This window comes from Miniopterus natalensis, chromosome 3 (genome assembly GCF_054644295.1).
Source record: "Miniopterus natalensis isolate mMinNat1 chromosome 3, mMinNat1.hap1, whole genome shotgun sequence".
NCBI lineage: Eukaryota > Metazoa > Chordata > Mammalia > Chiroptera > Miniopteridae > Miniopterus > Miniopterus natalensis.
This window is the reverse complement of record NC_142083.1, coordinates 76,894,635-76,915,074: the sequence shown is the minus strand read 5'-3', so window position 1 is coordinate 76,915,074 and position 20,440 is coordinate 76,894,635. Positions and strand designations below refer to the sequence as shown.

Here is a 20,440-nt window from a genome sequence, read left to right as displayed (position 1 = left end):
TCAGACGGCGGACGCCAGCTTCCGCTTGGTGCTCTCGCTGCAGCGGTTCAGGATGAGGTCGGCGCTGGGCCGCGGGGGCACCGCCGGCTGCGGCTTCGGGCGGGCGGTCTGCGGCTCCTCCGCTGCGGGCAGACGGCGCGGCGGCGTAAGAGGCCCCGCCCGGCCCGCAGCCCCGCCCCCGCCCCGCCCCGGGCATCGCGAGCACGCACTCAGCGGGCTCTCCGGCCCCGGCGCCCGCAGCCCCGCCCCGCGTGCCTCCGGCACTCACTCAGCGGGCTCCCCGCGCTCCCCGCGCCCGCAGCCCCGGTGCCCGCCCCGCCCCGCGCGCCTCCGGCACTCACTCAGCGGGCTCCCCGCGCTCCCCGCGCTCCCCGCGCCCGCAGCCCCGGCCCCGCCCCGCGCGCCTCCCGCACTCACTCAGCGGGCTCCCCGCGCTCCCCGGCCCCGCCCCGCCCCGCGCGCCTCTCGCACTCACTCAGCGGGCTCCCCGCGCTCCCGGGCCCCGGCCGCCCCTGGCCGCGGCGCTGCTGCAGAAAGCGGACGCTGTTGCGCCGGTAGTTCTCCTGGCTGAGGCGCCTTCGGGATCGCTGGTGGATGCTGTGCGCGTTGCGGATGGACGACCTGGGCGCAGGGGGCGGGAACGTCGGTCAGCGCCCCGCCCCGGCGGCCGCGTCCCTGCCCGCGGGGACTCGGGTGGCCACCGCTGGGATCCCACGACTGGCCCGAAGTGGGGAGCGGCAGGGGGAGGGGGGAAGGGGAGGTCCCGCACGGCCCGAAGGCGGCTGCCCTTCACCGACGGGGACCCTCGCCGTGCCGCAGAGCCCAGGTCCGTTTCCTACGCCTCTCCACAGCCTTCAGCCGACCCTCTCCCCCAGGAAGCCCTCCGGACTGCCACAGCCCGCACGGACCATTCCCAAAGGCTCTGGGCATCAATGCCTTCATCACCCCCACCTCACACCCCTGCTTTCCTACCGCCCCGGTGCCAGGGCCACGGAGGAGGGCGGGGCACGTCCAGCCTCCTGACCCGAAGAGGGTGCTGCCTTCCCCTCCAGGCTCGGAGCCCCTACCCTGCCTCCCTAGCTCCAGTCCTGCCAATCCAGGACCGACAGAGGGAACCCGTGGCGCACCCTCCTCGGCCCCGCCCAGTCCCCCCAGTCCCAAAGACTCACCTGCGGGGCGGCGCCCCTCGGTTCTTGATCTGGCGTCGGGCCTGTGCTACGTCCTGCCCCGCCTTCTGCAGGTAAATGGACGGAAAGTAGCCTGTGACGTCGTCTTTCCTGCAGCAGAGAAGCCCGGTCAGTGGGAAGATCAGGGCTCCCTCTAAACAGTTGAGGTCACAGCGGCTGGGAGGTGTCAGGCTCCCGCCTGGCCAACACCAGCCCCAGCCCCTCTGGGACTCAGTTTCCTCACCTGTGCAACACAGACCCTACCGTAGGCTGTGAGGTAGGGAGGGGGAGGAAATTAGCAGATCCAGATCTCCCCAGGGACCTGTGTTTGCTAAAAAACATCTGCAATATTGCATTTGTCAGTTTTTCTTGTATGGTGATTGCCTTGTTTGTACTAAGAAACTTGCCCAGCTCCACTTACCAAGTTCTATGCTTTCTTCCAAAAGCTTTTTAGTTTTGGGTTTTGTACTTGGTAAAACCTGTGATCCATCCTAAGTCAGTGTGTATAGTGTGAGGGAGGGGTCTAGGTTTCTTTTTTTTTCATATGGATATCCAGTTGTCCCCCCCTCATGTTAGAAAGACCCCCCCATTCTCACTATTATATTTGGGAGAGGGGCAAACTTTACATAATACACACTTCACTCAGTAAAATTCTGATTCTTCTTGGATGGTGGAAGAATCTCAATCAGATTCTCAGGGATGCATGATAGGAGTTAACTAAGTGTGGACCTAAAAGGTTGAGAAACCCTGTCTCAGGCGGGTGGAGGTGGAAGAGAGTGTAGGGGAGATGAATGGTGATGGCGAGAAAGAAAAGAAAAAACAAGAAGAAAAGAAACCCTGCCTCAAAGCCTCCAGCCCAGGACCATGCTGAGGATGGGTGTTACGGCCACAAGTTCACTGGGGTCATGGGCTGGCCCTGTGACCTAAGGCTCTGCAAGCATGTGCAAGGGCCTGGGGAGGCCCAGTGGAATGTCTCTGCTTCCCCCAGAACTGGGGAGGGGGGGATTAGTATGGAATTGCAGTAAAAGATTTAAAAGGGATGACGGGTCTCTTCTAGCAGTTACCAAACATAATGATTAATACAAAAATCAGTTGTGTTGCTGGAGAAGGGATAATAGATGGATTGGTCAGGGGAAGTGACCCCAAGTCACAAAGGTAAAATGAGGACACTCTGATGAGGACACTGAACCCAAGAGAGAAGTAGGGTGGGGTTATCACTCATCCCCTACAATAACGGAAACTGGGCCCAGAGAGGAGCAGTAGCTTACCCAGTGTCACACAGCCAAGGCAACACCACGTCAACCCTGAGCCCACCCACCTCCAGGCCAGGGCTGGTGCAGTGGGAGGGAGGGGGTGCTCTCCTACCTGATGACCCACCAGCCGTCCAAGAGCTTATGAATGACCTCGATGGTTTCACCCTCCTGGAGGGAGATCTCATCCTCCAATATAGCAGTGTAGTCTTTGATGGTGACGTAGGGTTCACCTGGTCCACCGGGGGGGGGGGGGGGCGTGAGGATCTGCCCAGCACAGGGCTCACCACCCTCCTCTCCTCTCTTCCTGGGGCTTCCTCCAGCTGGTCCTTCTTGGTCTCCTGTAGGCTCCTCCCAGCCACTGTGGGGGCATCCTGGAGCCCTGCCCTCTCTACCTCTCGACCCAGGGGAGTTTGCCCACTCCCACCTGCCGCAATCCACACCAGGGGCAGGAGCTCCCATGACTTCAGAGCCCTGGTCAGGCACCTACATAGAGGAGGGGATTTGCAGGAAGTGCGGGACGAGCGCCCTCCTGCAGGCACCTGAGCCACTCAACTCCAGCCAAGTGTAGGCATGTGGGGCTGCAGGTCCAGTATACACACCTTTTCCAGTTTTTAAAGAGGAGCCATAAATCCACATAAAATTGTGAAATCTCTCCATTTTAAAGTATGGGTAACCAATTCTCATTGTTTTCTAATTCTACGAGGGCCCCACCCAGCCCGGGGGCTGCCAGTTTTTCCTTTCTAGTCAGCAATGAGGCCCCCCTTCCTACAGACAGCTCTCCTTCCTGAGCCTCTGGTCTGCTTACCATTCAGCTTCCCACTGTACCTGGCCCCAGCTGACCGCCACCCAGTGGCCCAGGCTGACCTCATCACCTGCCACCTCTGTTCCTCCTCCTGGTTCCCTGCCCTGACCACCTCCTACCAGAGCCCCCAAGCCAAACTGTGGGGTCTCAGCCCTGATTCCCCCTCTGCCCAACCCCCATCATTTCCAACAGGAAAGGAGTCACTTCTGGCTTCTCAATATCCCAGTCCCCTCCCACCCCTTCCTCCCACAACCCTACGGCCCTGGAGGACAGGGGGCACCTGCATAGTTGGGCTCTGGGTCCTCTGCCTCATCGGGACTGTCCAGGGGCTCCAAGTAGGAGGCTGGGACCCAGCCTCGCTTCGTCTTCATTTGGCAGAACCACCAGCCTGTGCCCGGGGCGTGAAACAGTAAGTCAGGTTGGGCCTGGCAGCCTCCCTCAGCCATCGGAGTGGTGAGGACACTTGGACGTACACACAAACATCCAACACTCGGATTATGAAATGTCACCTTCACCACACTCCACAGCAAAATCACACCCACACATAATCACAGGGTCACAAAATCACAGCCTGGAAGCAACTTCACACACATGATGAGGAGTTGACCTGCCCACCCGGACAGGACCCCAGAGATGCCCAGTGAAGATACCCACAGCTGCCCCAGGGTGCACGCTCAGAGAGAGGGCAACCCACAGTGCAGGGAGCACAGTCAGGGCCAGGTGGGGAGGACGGCCCGGGCTGCCTGAGGGGCAGAGCCCTGGTGGGGGCTCGTGGTCGTAGGCCCAAGCAGCAGGGGAGGAAGGTCCAGGCAGGGCAGGAGGCTGACCGCTCTCGCTCTTCTCCACAACTTCCACCACGTCGCCCGTGGCCAGAGCCATCTCGGTGCCAGAGCTCTTCTCGTATTCAGCAATGGCCCGGTACGTCTGCAGGATGATGGGGCCTGTGATGTCTGGGCAGAGGGAGGACAGGGTGAGTGGATGCTGGGGTCGAGAGCCGCCTCCTCCTGGCTCTCCCTGTGATCCCCTGTGGGGGCCTCCAGAACCAGCACTGGCATCCCGTCCCCACCCACCCCCAGGCGTGCCACAGGTGGATGGGCCCTGCAGGCTGGAAAGCAGCAGAGATGAGCTTTGCAGCCCTGCATTTATTGAGCGCCTAGTGGGTTCCAGGCACTGGCCACACACTTGACACACATTCTCTTTTTCATCTAATGAGGTTAGCAAGCAGTCCACCTCAACTTTAATGTGCACACAAATCACCCAGGGGTCAAGCTGAAATGAGTTTCTGATCCCAGAGGTCCATGGTGAGACACCAGAGAGTCTGCATCTTCAGTCAGCCCCACATGCTACTGCTGCTACTGCTGTGTTATGGGCTGAATTGTGCCCCCCCCCCCCAATTCATACACTGAAGCCCTAACCCCTAGTACTCTAGAATCTGACTGTATTTGGAGACAGAGCCTTTAAAGAGGTAATTAAAGTTAAACGAGGTTATTAGGGTGGGGCCCTGATCCAATAGGACTGGTGTCTTATAAGAAGAGGAAGAGACCCCAGGGATGTGTGTGCACAGCGGAAAGGTCCATGCCAGGACACAGCAAGAAAGCAGCCGTCTGCAAGGCCAGGAGCAAGGCCTCAGCAGAAACCAACCCTCACACCTTGATCTCACACTTCTAGCCCCCAGACTATGAGAAATAAATGTTTATTGTTTAAGCCACCCAATCTGTGGCACTGTTAAAGCAGCCAGAGCTGGATAAGACACTGCTGTGTTACCCCTGAAAGCCACCTTTGTCCCCAAACCTGTTCATTCATTCAGCCACAATCTCCCCCAGCATCTGTGCTGGACTCTGCAGCCACAGAGGCCAGTAAGGTGCCTTTATTTTCAAGGAGCTCCCTTGGCTGTCCAGTGATTCCCAAAGATCCCATTAGTGCAGTCACCAACGCCCTTTACAACTGCTCTCACCTGCTCTTCTCCCTGTATACCCTGAACCTGGGTCCCTGATCATGTCAACAGTCCCCTTAGAGTGACCTGAACTGGCTATCCCCGGCCCTCTCACCGGCAGCGATAGTCTTGCCATCTTTAGGCACCAGGTAGGTCTCTGGCTTTTTCACCCTGCAGGAGAGAACGGTCTGGGTTAGATGCTCAGCTTCCCACTGGGGAATGGGATCCTCCTGGTGGACGTACAGAACTTCCCACAAGGAAAAGGAATGTGGGAGACGGGGGCCACTGCAGAAAGTGGAGACTGGACTGGCAAGGAAAGGGCACTGGGGGTTACGAGGCGGTTGTTCTGCCAGCCTGAGGTGGGGTCCCCAAGGAGAAGGCGCCAGCTATTGAAGACAGAAAGGGCCTCCTTCCCGAGCTGGATAGAGGGACGCCCTGGTCTGGGACAGGCTCCTGTCAGCTCCTGGACCAGCTCCCTCTTCTGGAGCCCAGAGCAGGTGTCCCCACACTCACCACCACCCCACACCCTACCACCACCCCACCCCACCACTACCACCCCACACCCCACCACCACCACCCCCAGGCTGATGGGAGCTGCCCTTCCCTGTACCAAGGGTGAGTTTAGGGGTCCATAAGCACTGGCTGGAGGGATGGTCTATGACAGCTCTGACCTCCGTCCTGTTTCCCTCCACCAGTGGCCAGAGAGGGACAGAGAGAAGGATCTTTCCAGTCTGTTCCCCTGAGATCTCACTCAGACTCTCAGATGCCTTCCACGCAGGGCAAGGGCCGGCAGAGAATGAGGTGACAAGAGGGAGCCAGGGACCTGAGACCTGTTCAGCAATCAACAGAGGCCACCGACCCCGACATCCTCTCACACTTCACCCCTGCAAGTGCTCTCCATAGCACCTGGGACTGCATTTGGCCCTCACCACCCCATCACACATGGGTAAACTGCATTCAGAAGGCTTTCAGACCCCTGCCCCCCCAGGGCCTCCTGCGGCCTTAACACTCAGAGAGGTCCAAGTGGAGACTTGGAAAGGATGCTGAGTGGTTGCACAGGCCAGAGTTGGAATCTTGCCTCCTTCTTTCTGGCTGTGTGACTTTGGGCAAGTCACTTCCCCTCTCTGAGCTTCAGCCTCCTCATCTGTAACATGTGGAAAGTCCTGCCCGTCTAGGGTGGGTTTACACCCCATATGCTCTCCCACCTGCCGTGGAACAGGACAAGGCGGCCACTCACTGGTTGTCCGTGGGGAGCTTGAGGTCGTCGGGGCGCACCTTGAAGAAGTCGAGGAGGTGTGGGCAGCGGGAGATCTTGACGGGCAGGCCCATGAGGGCATTGCAGTACTCGGTGAGCGTGCTCTGGCGGTTCTCGGCTGCCCGCTGCCCGTCAAACCACCTGGGTGCTGGCGGGATCAGGGAGGGGCACCAGAGGAACAGTGAGCACATTCCCCAGGTCAAGTCCAAGGAGGGGTGGAGGAGGAGGGGGCAGCTTGGAGGGCGGGCGAGGGCAGCCCAGCCCGGGTGACTCAGCCCCTCACCTGGCAGGTGGGGGATGATCCTGTTCTCTGAGTTGATGTCCCCGGCCTCAATAGGGAACAATTCCTTTAAGGCTTTCTAGACAGAAAAGAAAGTGTGAAGGACTATCTTTTCATTACAATATCGGAAAAGCACAACATTGGAAACAACCTAAATACCCTTCTAATCGCTCAGGCTACAAACTCTGTTGGTGTCCTTGATTCCTCTCTTTCTCTTCCACCTCACATCCAGCCACCAGCTGATCTTCGGGTTCTACTCCAAATATCTACCCAGAATCTGACCCTTCTCACTACCCCTACTGCCACCACCTTGGTCCGAGCTTCCACCAGGCCTGGATTTTACAGCCTTCTTATGCCTTTTGGGGAGGAGAGAACCCAGGTGCTCTCTTGAGAGTGGCAGCTCCAAGCTCTGGGGTCTGAGCTTCCACTCTTGCCTGTCCTCAATCCAGGACCCAGATGGATCCTCTTAAAGCCTAAACTGGATCCTGTCCCTCCTCCGCTCAGAGCATTTCCTGCCTCTCAGCTCACTCAGAGTGGAAGCCAAAGGCCTCATGTTGGTCTACAAAGGCCCCACTAGACCTGGCCCTGTCCACCTCACTCACCCCTTCTGCCACCACTCTCCCCCTTGTTCACTTCGCTCCAGCCAACCTTGAATACTCCAGGCCCACTCCTGCCCCAGGGCCTTTGCACTTGCTATTCCCATTCTTCCCCTACATGTATCATGTGTGCCCCTAAAGAATGCCCCCTAGAGTTCATGTGGAATGGGCACAGAGTTTCTGTGTGGGGAGATGAAAACGTTTTGGAGATGGATGGTGTGATTGTCATGTGACATTGTGATACTTAATGCCACTGAGCTGTACACTTAAAATGGTTTAAATGGTAAATTTATGTTATGCATATTTTACCACAATAAAAAATATATTAAGTAAAACGTATCTTAAAATTTTTTTTAAATGTCCCCTTAACTGTGGGTTGGTGAGGGCAAACTCTGGGCTCCTCAGCCCCCAGCCAGCACCTGGGTTGCTCTCTTCCCCAAAAGGCAGAGCTGGGGCTGGGTGTCCTGTGCCCTCCCTGCCCCCCTGCCTACTGGGCACTCACATGGAATTCATAGATCTCGGTGAACCGCCGGTAGACCACCTTCTCAGACAAGTCATGCCACTTCACCAGGAACATGTACACCTGGGGGTAGAAGGACCCAGTTCAGCTTCCAAGGGAGCCTCCCATGCACTCAGGGAGCCCCCCGCCCCCTGGTGGAAGCCTGAAGGGCTGGAGATGGGACGCTCTATGGGGCAACCTGGGCCGTAGAAAGGACACCAATTTCATGAACCCTGGAGCTGGGAGCTGCCACTCTCCAGGTTTAGGACCCAGGACAAGATGATCGGCCTCTCCTACTAACTCAAATTCCTCACCAGTCATTGGAGAGAAGAATAGGACCTCACCCTAGTGCTGGTATGAGAGTTTCAGGAGATAAAATATAGAAAGGGCTGGGCTCAAACAATACAGGAACTCAGCAAGGTATTGTATGGTTCCACGTATATAAATGTCCGGAATGGACAAGGCTACGAGAAAGTAGGTTAGTGGTTGCCAGGTCCGGGGGGGGGGGGGGGGGGGTGAGGAATATACCACTAGCAGGTATAGGGTTTCTTTGGGGGAGATGAAAATCTTCTAAAATTGATTGTTGTATGATTGTTCAACTCTGTGCATATACTAAAAACCACTGACTTATACACTTTACATAGGTACACTGTATGGTGTGGGAATTACACTGTATGGTGTGGGAATTATATCTCAATAAAGCCATTATTAAATAAATAAGAACCCAGTAAAGAAAAATAATAGGAGAGTACTACTCAGCCACAAAAAATCGAAACCACATGAGTGCAAAGAAACGGGGTCCTGACAGTGAAACCAGGTGCCCCAAAGGGACTCACACTGAAACCAGACGGTACTAGCTTTTCTCTCTTTAGTTTTTCTTAGTGTTTTTCAGCAGATAACACCAGGCCTCCTCACAGCGCTCCAGGGACCACCAGCCTAGCCGGATCAAACTGCTCCCCGAGGCCTGAGCAGGTACAGTTAGCAGTCAAATGACCCGAAGCTGACCTCGAGAGCACAGAAGAACCAAGTTCTCTTGGAACTCAAGGAACAGAAGTGCCCTTGTCTGCCATTCGGACTCTTAAAGAAGCTCAAGGTCAACGAAGCAGGAGGATTGGGTGCTCAGACTGAACACGGGCACACACAGGACTAGCCAGTCACAGTCTGCCAGGCTGAAACTTCCTGACTCCGTCCTGCCCTCTTTCACGTTCTTTACCTTACACGGCTTAGTTCCAAGACTATTTATCCAGACTCCCAAATTAGGATTAATGAATTTGCATAGCCCCTCCTCACCTTAATTCTTTAAATTTGCTTCAAATCTTTATTTGGGGAGAGAGATTTGGGCTTTCTCCCTATCTCCTTATCTGGCTCCCTCAGGAGTAAAACCCCCTTTCACCTGTGAAAAACCTGTTGCTTCAGAATCTGGCCTTTCTGTGTGAAGAGGCAAAGGACCCACCAACTTTAGTCAGTAACACAAGAAGAAAATACTGGTATACGAGACGAGATGTTCTAACTGACTCAAAACCAAAAGGCAGTAAAAGATTTCCATTTCAAATACATTAAAATTCTTTCGCCCGGCCAGGCGTGGCTCAGCGGTTGAGCATCGATCTGAGATCCAGGCGATTGGGATTCGATTCCTGGTCAGGGCACATGCCTGGGTTGCGGGCTAGATCAATGACTCTCTCATCATTGATGTTTCTATCTCTGTCTCTCCCTCTCCTTTCCTTTCTCTGAAATCAATAAAGATATATTTAAAAAAAAAAAAATTTTCAAATTTTGCATATAAAACCATAAGCAAATCCAAAATGCAAATGATAAGTGCATATCACAGATTAAGGGTTAATATTTCTAATATATAGATAACTTTTTTAAATTTGAAGGAAAAAAGACAAAAAAACCTGATAGAAAAATGAGCAAAAGGCATGGACAGTTCATGGCACACATGTGTATATATGTAAACCTTAAACATGTAAAGAGTTGTTCAGCTTTTCTCATAATAACATAAATGCAGGGTGATTAGGTAATTGCAAATTAGTGAAAACAATTTAAATGATTGTTTGAAGAAACAATGGCATCCTCACACAATGAAATATTTAAAGATGAAAAAAATAACAAGAGACTCAATGAATTAATTTGGAGGGAACTCAGGATATTACAGGAAAATGAAAACTGAACCTATAAAGTCACCCTGTTTGTTATCTGTGTGTGGTAAAGAAGAAATAGTATGAAAATATTCATATATTTGCACTTATTTTTGTAAAGGGAAGTACAGAAAAGATGAACCAGAATGAGTCTTTGAGCATATTTTTATAAAGTCTTGAAGTCTGATGACATGTGAATATTTTACATATTTAAAAATTAAATTAAATCAACAAGAAGGGGATTCAGGTCCGAGATGGCAGTGTAGGAAGATGCCGAACTCACCTCCTCCCAGGAACACATGGAACTTACACCTACAGACAGAGCAATTACCCACTGAAGAAGAATCGAGGGCTGATTGAACAACTGCACAACAAATGAGAGACCTCACAGAAACAGGTAGGAGCACAGGAGACAGGCAGGTGGACAGCCCACCCAACACACAGTCGCCTACCCTGGAGCACAGCTTAAAAACAGTGGTTTAGCAGGCTGGGCATGACTCAGGGGTTGAGCATCGACCTAAGATCCAGGAGATCGCTATTTGATCCCGGGTCAGGGCACATGCCTGGGTTGCAGGCTCAATCTCCAGTCGGAGGCTTGCAGGAAGCAGCAGATCAGTGACGACTCTCAACACTGACATTTCAACTCTCTCTCTCTCCCTCTCCTTTCCTCTCCCCAAAATCAACAAAGGTATATTTTTTTAAAAAAAGAAGAAAAAATGGGAAATTGTTTAAAAAACAACAACAAAAAAAGCCAGTAGTTTAAAGGACACCTAGGCTACACAGGAAGGAAATCTATTTACTAACCCTAGAGCATTTGCCAAGTGGAAGAGGAACTGATTGAGCCCCAGGAACTCTCTCTGGGGCTGAAGGCAACAGAGCACCATTTGTGCCCCCACTTCTTGATCCGGACACTCTAGCTGCAGGCCAAGGCTGTCCCAGTGTGCCCCAGGCCCACAGCAGCTCTGAGCTTGTCCCCAGGACTCTCTGGGGCTGGCCCAGCTCCACCTCCTGTTTCTGGCTGGCCTGTTAGGGCAGCCCTGCACTGCTTGCCTCCAGGACTCTCCTCAGCTTCGCACATGCCTTAGCTACAGCTTCTGCCCAGGTGTGACTTGGCCTCTGGACTTGCTGTAGACCATGCCCACTTCAGCTACAGCCCCTGAGGCTCATACTTGCTCCTGTTCAGCTCCAGACACTGGTTCATCTTGCCCCCAGGGCCTAAATGAAGCCTGAGCCCACTCCACCTACAACTCCTACCTGCCTGCCAAGGCAGTCCTGGCACAGCTTGCCCCAATGACTTCCCTTGGCCTGTGCCCATTCCATCTACAGCTCCAGGCCCCAGTGAAGCCTGCCCTCGGGAATCCCTTAAGACCTGCGAATGTTCCAGCTCCAGGTTCCAGCTCCACCTGGCTTGCCAAATACGTCTGGCAAATGCAATCTACAAAGGGAAAACTCCTACACAAGGTCACTCCTTCAAGACCAGGGAATGTTGCTGTTTCACCTAATTCTTACAAACACAGAGAGACAGCCAAAATGAGCAGACTGAGAAATATGTTCTAAATGAAAGACCAAGACAAAACCCCAGAGAAAGAACTAAATGAAACAGGAACACGCAATCAGATAAAGATTTCAAAACACTGGTTATAGTGATGCTCAATAAACTAAGGAGAAGAAGAGATGAACTCAGTGAGAAATTTAACAGCTAGAAACTACAAAAAAGAACCAGTCAGAAATGAAGAATACAATAACCAAAATGAAGAATACATTAGAAGAAATCAACAACAGATTAGTTGATGCAGAAGGATGAGTCAGCATTCTATAACACAAGGAAGTGGAAATCACCAATTCAGAACCGCAAAAAGAATAAAGAATTTTTTTAAAATGAGGAGAGCTAAAGGGACCTCTGGGGCAACATCAAGTATACTAACATTTGAATCATAGGAGAACAAGAAGGAGAAGAGAAAGAGAAAGGACAAAAAACCTATTTAAACAAGTACTAGCTGAAAACTTCCCCAATCTGGTGAAGGAAACAGATATCTAATTCCAAGAAGCCCAAAAAGTCCCAAAGACGATGAACCCAAAGAAGTCCACACCAAGACACATCATAATTAAAATGCCAAAAGTTAACAAGGATTTTTTTAAATGTTAAAGTTGGAAATAGAAACAAACTTATATATATATCAAGTGGGTAACAACCTTATTACAGAAAAATGGAAAAGAATCCAAGTAAATTTTAGCTACAATACTTTCACTCTACTCAATCTGAAGAAAAAAGGCCCAAAACTGCAAAGAAAACTGAAATTTGGCCCAGCCAGTCATGGCTCAGCAGTTGAGCATCGACCTAGGATCCAGGCAATTGGGGTTCAATTCCCGGTCAGGGCACATGCCCGGGTTGCGGTCTCGATCCCCAGTCAGGGACGTGCAGGAGGCAGCCGATCAATGACTCTCTCATCATTGATCTTTCTATCTCTCTCTCCCTCTTCTTTCCTCTCTCTGAAATCAATAAAGATATATTTTTTTAAAAAAGAAAGAAAACTGAAATTTTACTTACTAGGTTAGTAGGTTTATTGTTACTAGTGGTGTGCGCATAGTACAAAGTTTATGTGTATTGTAGAACTGAGCAAAGAAGTAAATATATGGATGTTGTTGGGAGCCAGGTTTCTCACAGTGAGAGAAAGGGGCTACAAATATAAAATTGTGAGAGGCAAGAATGATATGAAATGACTAGTTTTCCCCCAAGTCTGTCCACTGGAAGGACATAAGCGATGACACATCAGTGGCAATGAGCACACCTAGCTTCCAGATCTTGGGTTCTAGTATCACTCCCCACTGAAAAGAATCAGGGATCCTCAGCAAAATGGCTGAGTCCAGGGCTGGGGCTGGGAGAGTGAGCCTGGACCATCTTGTGTGAGAAGAAAGAATGTGCCCTAAGAATGACAGGCGCAGAAGCCACCTTGAAGGAGCTCCCACTGGCCAAATCTGGGACAATCGGCATCAAAATAAGTAATGACAGCAATGGATTATAACCCATCGAATAAAATCAGAATCCATGGATCCATATTGACAGAAGTAAATAAATGTGGGAGGAAAGGCCCTTACAGTAAAACATTAAGTAATAAACGCAGAAGGAATGATCGAGTTTAAAAATCACTATCTGGCAATCATTATAGTAACTGGGTTCAGGCAAGAGCCATCAATTACTATAAGAGCAGGATATTTACAGAACTTCAAATAATCTCCCCACAGGTTAGTTATTTAAAACAAAGAGGGAAATAGTAACTTTACAGTAGAGAAACGTGGAGGACATGTCCAGGACTTGGTGATCAAAGTTAACATCGCCAATGTGGGAACAAGTCACAATCTCCTGCCACCTGGTAGGATCAATGAGAAGAACACGGAATCACTTCTGCTGTATTCCTGTCGTCTACGCATAACCTGAATCTAATGACGCGTGGGGCAAACCCAAATCGAAGGACATTCTACAAAATAACTGGTCCTATCTCTTCAAAATGTGAAAGTTGAGAGGAGAAAGACTAAAACTGATCCAGGTAAAGGAAAGCTAAAGAGATAAGACAACTGAAATGTAACAGGTGGTCTGGGATTGCATCCTGGACCTGAAAAATAATTCTTATTACAGAAGACAAATAGGACAATGGGTGACATCTGAATAATGTCTGTGGGTTGGATAACAGTGTTTTATTGGTATGAATTTCCTGATTTTGACACATTTGCATTGTGGTTATGTAAGAGAATGCCACTGATTTTAAGAAATACACACCACAGTATTTAGAGGTTAAGAAACCTCTCCACTTTCTCCCAAATGTTCCAGAAAATTTATATTCAGAGACAGAAGGGATAAGGGAGGAAAAGGGGGGGGGGGGGGGAGAGGAGGAGGGGGAGGGAGAAAAGAATGAAGACCCTCCCTGGCCTTCCTCTGGGCTTGGGGACCCTACGTGGGGTGCTACGTCTGGGAAAACACTTCCCCAGCTCCCCAAGAGCAGAAGGGGGCACTTTCTGCCCCCCACCCCCCACCCCGTGCTGGTGTCACCATCCCAGAAGGGATACGACTTCCAGGTAACTGACCCCACAGGTCGCTGGAGGGACAGAGAGCCCGCTGCCCTTCCACCCTCCCTCCCTTCCGGAGGGCCGCTCCCTAAGAGCTGGGGTGGTCTGGGAGGGCTGCCTGGAGGAGCGCGCCCTGGACGTGAGCGCCGGCTGGCCGCCGGGAAGGGGGGGAAGGGGGGTGGGGAGGAGACTCCCGGCTGGAGCGGGAGCGCCGGAGCGAGGTGGGCTGGCGGGGCCGGGGTGCCAGGGCGCGCATTCTTTTAGGGGTCCCACGTCCACTGCGGACCCAGACGGGCAGACTGAGGCCCCGAGACAGGGAGGCGTTCGCCGCTGGCCCGCCCCCGCCCCTCCGCCGTCCGAGAGCCGCGCCTCAGGCCGTGGCCTCGGGGCGGCGCGGCCGCTACTCACGTAGTGCTGGCTCGGGACGAAGCGCTTCTCGAAGCCCAGCAGGGCGATGTGGCGGATGAAGGCGTCCCCCATGGCGGGGCTGCGCGGCCTCGCTCTCGGCTGCCCGGGCTGGGCCTTAAGTGGGCTGAAAGGGGAAGTCGCTGCTGCCGGCCGGCTGGGGGCCGCGGGCGCAGAAAGGGTTTCCTTCTCCTTTCCTTCGCAGGGGCGGCCCGGGTCAACGTGTGCGGGGGTCCAACCGTGACCCCCCGGGCCTCGCAGGTGAGGGGGCTCCCGCCCACCACCCCTCTCCTCGGCGCGCTCTCAGCCCGGCCGCCCCTCCGCCCACGCCCGCCTCCCGAGCCCCTCCCCCCACGCCGTCCCCCCACCCCCCCCACCCCCCACCGGCGCTCCTGGAACAGAACCGCGGGGCCTCCGCCGCGCCACCTGGGCCATCTCCTCCCACAGATCTGCAGCTCCTTCCCTCACTTTCTGCTGGTTTCTGCTCAAATGGCACCTCCTCTGAGAGGCCTTCCGTGATAACGACACATGAAATAGCAAAACTTCACGCTTCCCTCATGACCCGTTTCTGTTTTTGTTCAGAGTACTTACCACAACTTGCGTATTACTATTTTATGTTTTTACACTCTCTCTCCCTGCCAGCGTGTGAGCCCCGTGAGAGCAAGGGCTTGGCCTGTTTGGGCGCCCATGGACCCTCCGGAAACACCTGGATAGTGACCGCGTGGCTCCCTGAGTGAAGGAACGAAGCCCCCACGGCAGCCTGCCAAAGCGTTGGGTGCACATCCCCTGCACGTGTGCCTGGCTGCATGCCAGTGGCAGCTGGGATCACCGTCTCTGCCAAGAAGGGGATTTGGGAGGAAGGGGTGAGGAGGGGAGCAGCATGCTTGAAGAGAGGCTGTGGCCTCTCTCAGTAAAGTCTGGGGCGCTAGGGCCAGGGAGATGGGGGCCTGGGAGGCTCAGAGGTCATAGAGCTGGTCCAAGGTCACATATCAAGTGGCTCAGAGCCAGGCAGTCTGGCTGCGGGCTCAGGTAGGCCCGCCTACCTGACTGCAAGATTGAGACATGGCAGAGGCAGTTGGCACTGAGAGTCACTTCTGCTCCCCCACCCCGCCTGGGGGTCACCAGCTCTGGATGTGACAAGCCTTGCAAGTCCTTTCTCTGGTCATTTCCATCAAGAATCTTCCTACACAGAAGGATACACTACTCAGCAATGAAGAGGGACTGCCACACACATGGGTGAACCGTCCTGACACAATGTGGTGGGAGAGAAGGCAGATGTGAGGCACGCCCTCAGAACATTTATTCCAACCTCAGAACTGCCCCGGGCAGTCTGTGGTGTTGGAAGCCAGGGTGACCTGGGGGGGGTGTCTGGGAGTAACCAGAGGGGAGCAGGAGGCAGCAGGTGATGAGCCTTTTCTTGATAAGGATGCTAGTTCCACAAGTGCTCATTTTCTGAAAATTAACCTAGCCCCAGGCACAGAAGATGTGTATCTGTTTCTATTGATTTCAGAGAGAGGAAGGGAGAGGGGGAGAGAGAGAGAAACATCAATGAGAGAGAAGCATCCATGGGCTGCCTCCTGCATGACCCCTGCTGGGAATCCAGCCCGCAAATTGGGCACGTGCCCTGACCTGGAACCGAACCTGTGACCTCCTGGTGCATGGGAGGGTGTTCAACCAACTGCGCCACACCTGCTGGGTGGTATGTTTTACTTTAATAAAAAGTTGAAAACAAAGAGTGAATCGAGTGGGGTCATATGATGGATGATTCTCCTCACTTAACTGGAGGAGGGCTGCCCCTGGCAGCACATGGCACTTGGCTCACGGCTGAGTGGCTGTCCTTTAAGTAAATGTCCCCTCCCTGATGTATGTTCAGTCTCTGCTCTTCCCTGTTCCACAAGATACTGCCTTGAGTTCCCTGCAGAGAGGCCGGACCCACAGCATTGCTCAGTTGGGCATGGCGAGGGGAAGGGCGAGGGCGAGGGGAAGGGCGAGGGCGAGGGGAAGGGCGAGCAGGCCCTCCTCCTGAGCACCGGATCCAGGCCCTCAGCACTTCCTTTCCTTCCTCCCGAAGGTCTTTCCACTCTTGCCTAACTGCCTGGCGGGGCTTCCCTGCCCAGAGGACACCAGACACAGCAGCTGGAGCCATCAGCTGCTACCTTTCTGCTCCCTCTTGCGACCTCCATGGCTCACCTTGCCCCTCGCATGGCACCTGGCAGAGAGGCTGTCAAAGCTTGAAGTGCTGGGAACTCACGTGTTACCCTACAGTGGCCTGTCGGCAGGCTCCCAGCCTTTTGTCAGGAAGAGACAATATTGACTTTAATGCACAGATGAAACAAGGGTGACCAAATGATTTAAAAAAGAAAAGGACTAAAGAAGGAAGGAGGTAATGAATAAATATGATTGGGGGCACGAGATACAAACTTTTTAAGTTTTAAAACTTTTAGACTGTGAAATACATAGAAAATTGCAGGAAAATGTACAATTTATTATAAAGTAGATATCTAGCTATACATCACCTGGTATGAGAACACCACCGAGTCCCCAGAATCCCCCCACTTCCCATGGATTAGTGAAGGACTTACCCTGAGTCAAAAGTGCTTTATATCTATGATCACACCTCCTCCTCACAATGAGGCAATCAGGTAGGTACTACTATCATCCCCACTTTATAGATGGGAAAGCTGAGGCTCAGAGAGGTAAATAGGTTGCTACAACTGGTAAGCAAAGAGCTGGGACTTGAACCCAGGCAGTCTGGATCCCAGGTCCATGCTCTTAACCACTGGGCTCCTCTGCTTTTTTTCTTGTGTTTTTTTTAAATCTTCACCAGAGGATGTTTTTATTGATTTTTTTTTTTTTAAAGAGAGAGAGAGAGGAAAGCGGAGAGAGAGAAAAAAACATTGATTTGAGAGAGAAACATTGCTCAGTTGTCTCTCACACATGCCCCAGATCCAACCTGCAACCTAGGTATGTGCCCTGACTGGGAATTGAACCCATCACCTTTTGGTGCACTGGATGACGCTCCAACCAAGTCACCCCACCAGCGCTGCTTTGTTTTTGAGCAATATGAGAATGAATGATTGGGGATTCACAAGGGAGGAGCCAGCCTGCATGAACACCCCCAAAGAGGGAGACTCTCACATCAGGCCAACTGGAGGGGAGACAGGGCTTTCCAGTCTGGCCTCAAGATTCTTGGCTTCTCTCCAGAGGCCACTTTCTCCACACTGAGGCCTTACCCAGATCGCTGGGCTGACCAGTTCCTCTGCCAGGAAATCCCCAGGGCTGGGCCATATGTGGAGAGCGGTTTGGCATCACAGCCTGAGGCCCCGGCAGTGCTTCTGAGGAAATCTAGGGCTTTCTAGGATTGGAACAAATCAGTCCTCTCCATTGGACAGTTCTTTCTCTAGTTTAACTTGAAGCCCTCCTGCCCCTTCTCAAGCAAGAGCAGCCTGGATTCCCATGCCAGGCCCTGTGACGAAGGCCTCCTGGGCCAGCCCACAGGACTAGTTCTTGCCTGGCGCCTAGAGCAGACGGGCCCCGAGTCACTGACTGGTAGGCAAAGGGGCGATTTGGTGGTGATGCCAGCTGTGTGGGTCTGAGGCCCTAACCACAAGCAGATGTCTCTATGCAGAAATACCACTCACAGTCTGCTTCCCAAGGGGACCTTGTCTTCCTTTCTCAGCAAAATCAAACTAGGAATGGGCTCTGGCCAGATCGGGGATGGGCCTTGAGTCCTAATCAAAAGGAACCAGGTACCTGCACGTAGGAGACAGGCTCAGGGCTCACCTGAGTCACATCCCTGGGAACCACACACCCTGGAATTCCTTCTCCCCTTGGCCTCTGGACACTGGAGGACATGTACACGCTGACTGCTGGCTGTGGGCACAGTGGCTTGAACTGAGTCATTTCTAGTTGTGTCCTTTGGCAAGTTAACACTAACAAATGTACCTACTTCTTGGGCCAATGTGTCCCATGAGAGCAGGCACTCCAGGCTGCTGGGACTGCCTGTGCAAGGCTCGGATCACAGGGCAGGCTTGTGTTCTCTGTGGGAGCTGTTGGCGGAGAGGTGGGTGGGAGTGTGGGGCGCAGCCTCTGGTCTAGAGCTGGCAGAGCTCAGCCTTTGCCCTTTGCTCTGCCCAGGGATAGACCGCAAGGCCACAAACAGGAGCCTGGGAGTACTGGGAGGCAGGGCAAGTCTGCTCCACTGTAACACAGCTTCTGGCAGAGCTTCTGACACTAACCGGGCCTTTGACAAATACCTAATGAGCAGGGATTCTGCAAGCAAGTCTCACTCCAAAGCCAGGAGTCCAGACTCCTCCCACACTGGCCACCAGGGAGACCCCAGGGCCTGCTGCGACAGCCTCCTTCCAGACCCACCTCCTGACTCTTCTTCGCCCAGTGGGCCCAGATGTGTCATGCGGTGAGAGTTATCTGCAGCTCACCAACCAACCACCAAGGCTAAATCCAGCAGCAGGCTACGACCTCAGGGAGTTTTGTGATGTTCAAATTTAAAACTAAGTCCGGTAATGGGGAAATCCTGCCTCTGGGTCCAGTCACCACCGAGGCTGGACAGCATTTCTACATCTCTCCAGCACAGACACAGAGTGCAGGAAAGTCAGCTGGCTGCAGAAGTCAGGCTGAGACTTGCCAAGGTACCTTTGCCAATTCCAAGGGAATAAGGGGCAGTTAAGACACACAGGAACACAAAGGTCTGGAGGAGGGTGGTACCCTGTGGACAGGGGGCTGTCAGAGGTGAGGCAGCTGGTGTTGCTTCAAGCACCAGGATCAAAATGATGGCACCTGTGGAACTGAAGCTCCCAGAGGCTGGCAAGTTGATACTTGCTATGGCTCTGTGACCATACATCATGGGTTGCCTGCTCCAACTTTGCCTTTTTGGAAACCTGCACTCGCCGTCTCCTACCAAGGGTATTTCCTAGAGGATCTAGACAGGTCATCATAAATTGCAGAGCATCAATTCAACAGGCCCTTTCAGGACTTAACTAGATCTTCTCATGAGGTAAGAGGTGGACTGTCTGCTCTTTTGCTGCCTGTTGGTGGGTCTAACCCACTCTTATACTGAAACAAGCGGGGACCCCTCTCACCAGGTCCTTTGAGGAACTGCCAAGGGCATGGTCTTTGATAAGGGTCATCATCACTTTATAGAACCTGAGGCACTGGAGACTTCAAATGAGCAGCCTTAAGACCACGCGTGAAGTTGAAGCTACAAAATGCCCATAAACCACCTACTCCTGCTTCTGAGAAAAAAATCCGGCAGGAAACACCTGTACAAATGGGTATTGCATAATCGTTTGCTTTCAGTGCTAACTTTTCTGAAACTTCCTCAAAATAAAACCACAAGGTATGTGTGGTTTGGGGGTGAGGCAGGGCAGGAGGGGGAGGTAAAGTGACACCAAGAACACTGTTGAGCAGAGTAGGGAAGCTGGGAAAACCAAGAGCTAAGCAATCCTGCTTTGCTGTTTTCCCCAATTCCAGGGGTGAAGGAGCCCCTCTGGGGAGCCAGGGGAGGCTAAACCCACTCAGTTTTTTGTCAATAGGCCACCAGACTCCTAGGGAATCATAATTTCTACAACCAGCTGCAAGCTGCCTCAAACTTTCTTTGAGCCAAGGTTGGCAGCCATGAGATGAAGCACAGAAAGCTAATTATCTCATCACATATTGGAGTAAAACCACCCACTCTACAGAGGCTGCGGAGAGCAACTCGTTGGGGGTCTAAACAGGATGAACAGCCCCATCTGTGTTCATCCCACCAGACACATGTCTGAGCAGCACAGTGAGGTCGATACACTAAAGAAAGTAGCCTACAGGTCATCTCAATTCCTAAAATCCTGCCCCCTTTCCTTCCCCATCACAGGGAAATGGAGGCATCCTGGGGAGAACTCATCTGGGGAAGACGAACACTGGGCAGTGCACTTCCAGAGATGGCCACGGGAAATAACCTGCCCGCTAATGGTTAAGCCAAGCAAGTTCTTTGAATTTTAGACAGGGACTAAAATTTAGGGTGTTAAGTGGAAGCTGCGCAGGCCTGTTCAGTCT

The 20,440-nt window shown here is 52.9% G+C and overlaps 1 protein-coding gene across 1 annotated transcript; it reads right to left on the bottom strand.

The window, feature by feature from the left end:
- NCF1 (neutrophil cytosolic factor 1) lies at positions 1 to 14,528 on the bottom strand. Its single transcript, XM_087815205.1, has 11 exons — positions 14,393 to 14,528; positions 7,788 to 7,868; positions 6,693 to 6,768; positions 6,392 to 6,557; positions 5,270 to 5,325; positions 4,049 to 4,171; positions 3,502 to 3,609; positions 2,532 to 2,649; positions 1,170 to 1,277; positions 476 to 621; positions 1 to 122 (listed from the first exon to the last, which is right to left on the bottom strand). Exons 1-11 carry the CDS (start codon positions 14,462 to 14,464, stop codon positions 1 to 3), a joined length of 1,176 nt encoding a protein of 391 aa, XP_087671331.1. The 5' UTR covers positions 14,465 to 14,528.
- Between the last annotated feature and the right edge of the window lie 5,912 nt (positions 14,529 to 20,440).

What these genes read in the sequence shown, in the direction of transcription:
- NCF1 (XM_087815205.1), bottom strand. Translation starts at nt 14,464, where the DNA reads ATGGGGGACGCCTTCATCCGCCACATCGCCCTGCTGGGCTTCGAGAAG. An exon ending in TGGCAAGACTATCGCTGCCG is followed by an intron (nt 4,172 to 5,269) that starts GTGAGAGGGCCG and finishes CCCTCTGCCCAG; the next exon opens with ACATCACAGGCCCCATCATC. An exon ending in GAGCGCGGGGAGCCCGCTGA is followed by an intron (nt 123 to 475) that starts GTGAGTGCGAGA and finishes GTCTGCCCGCAG; the next exon opens with CGGAGGAGCCGCAGACCGCC.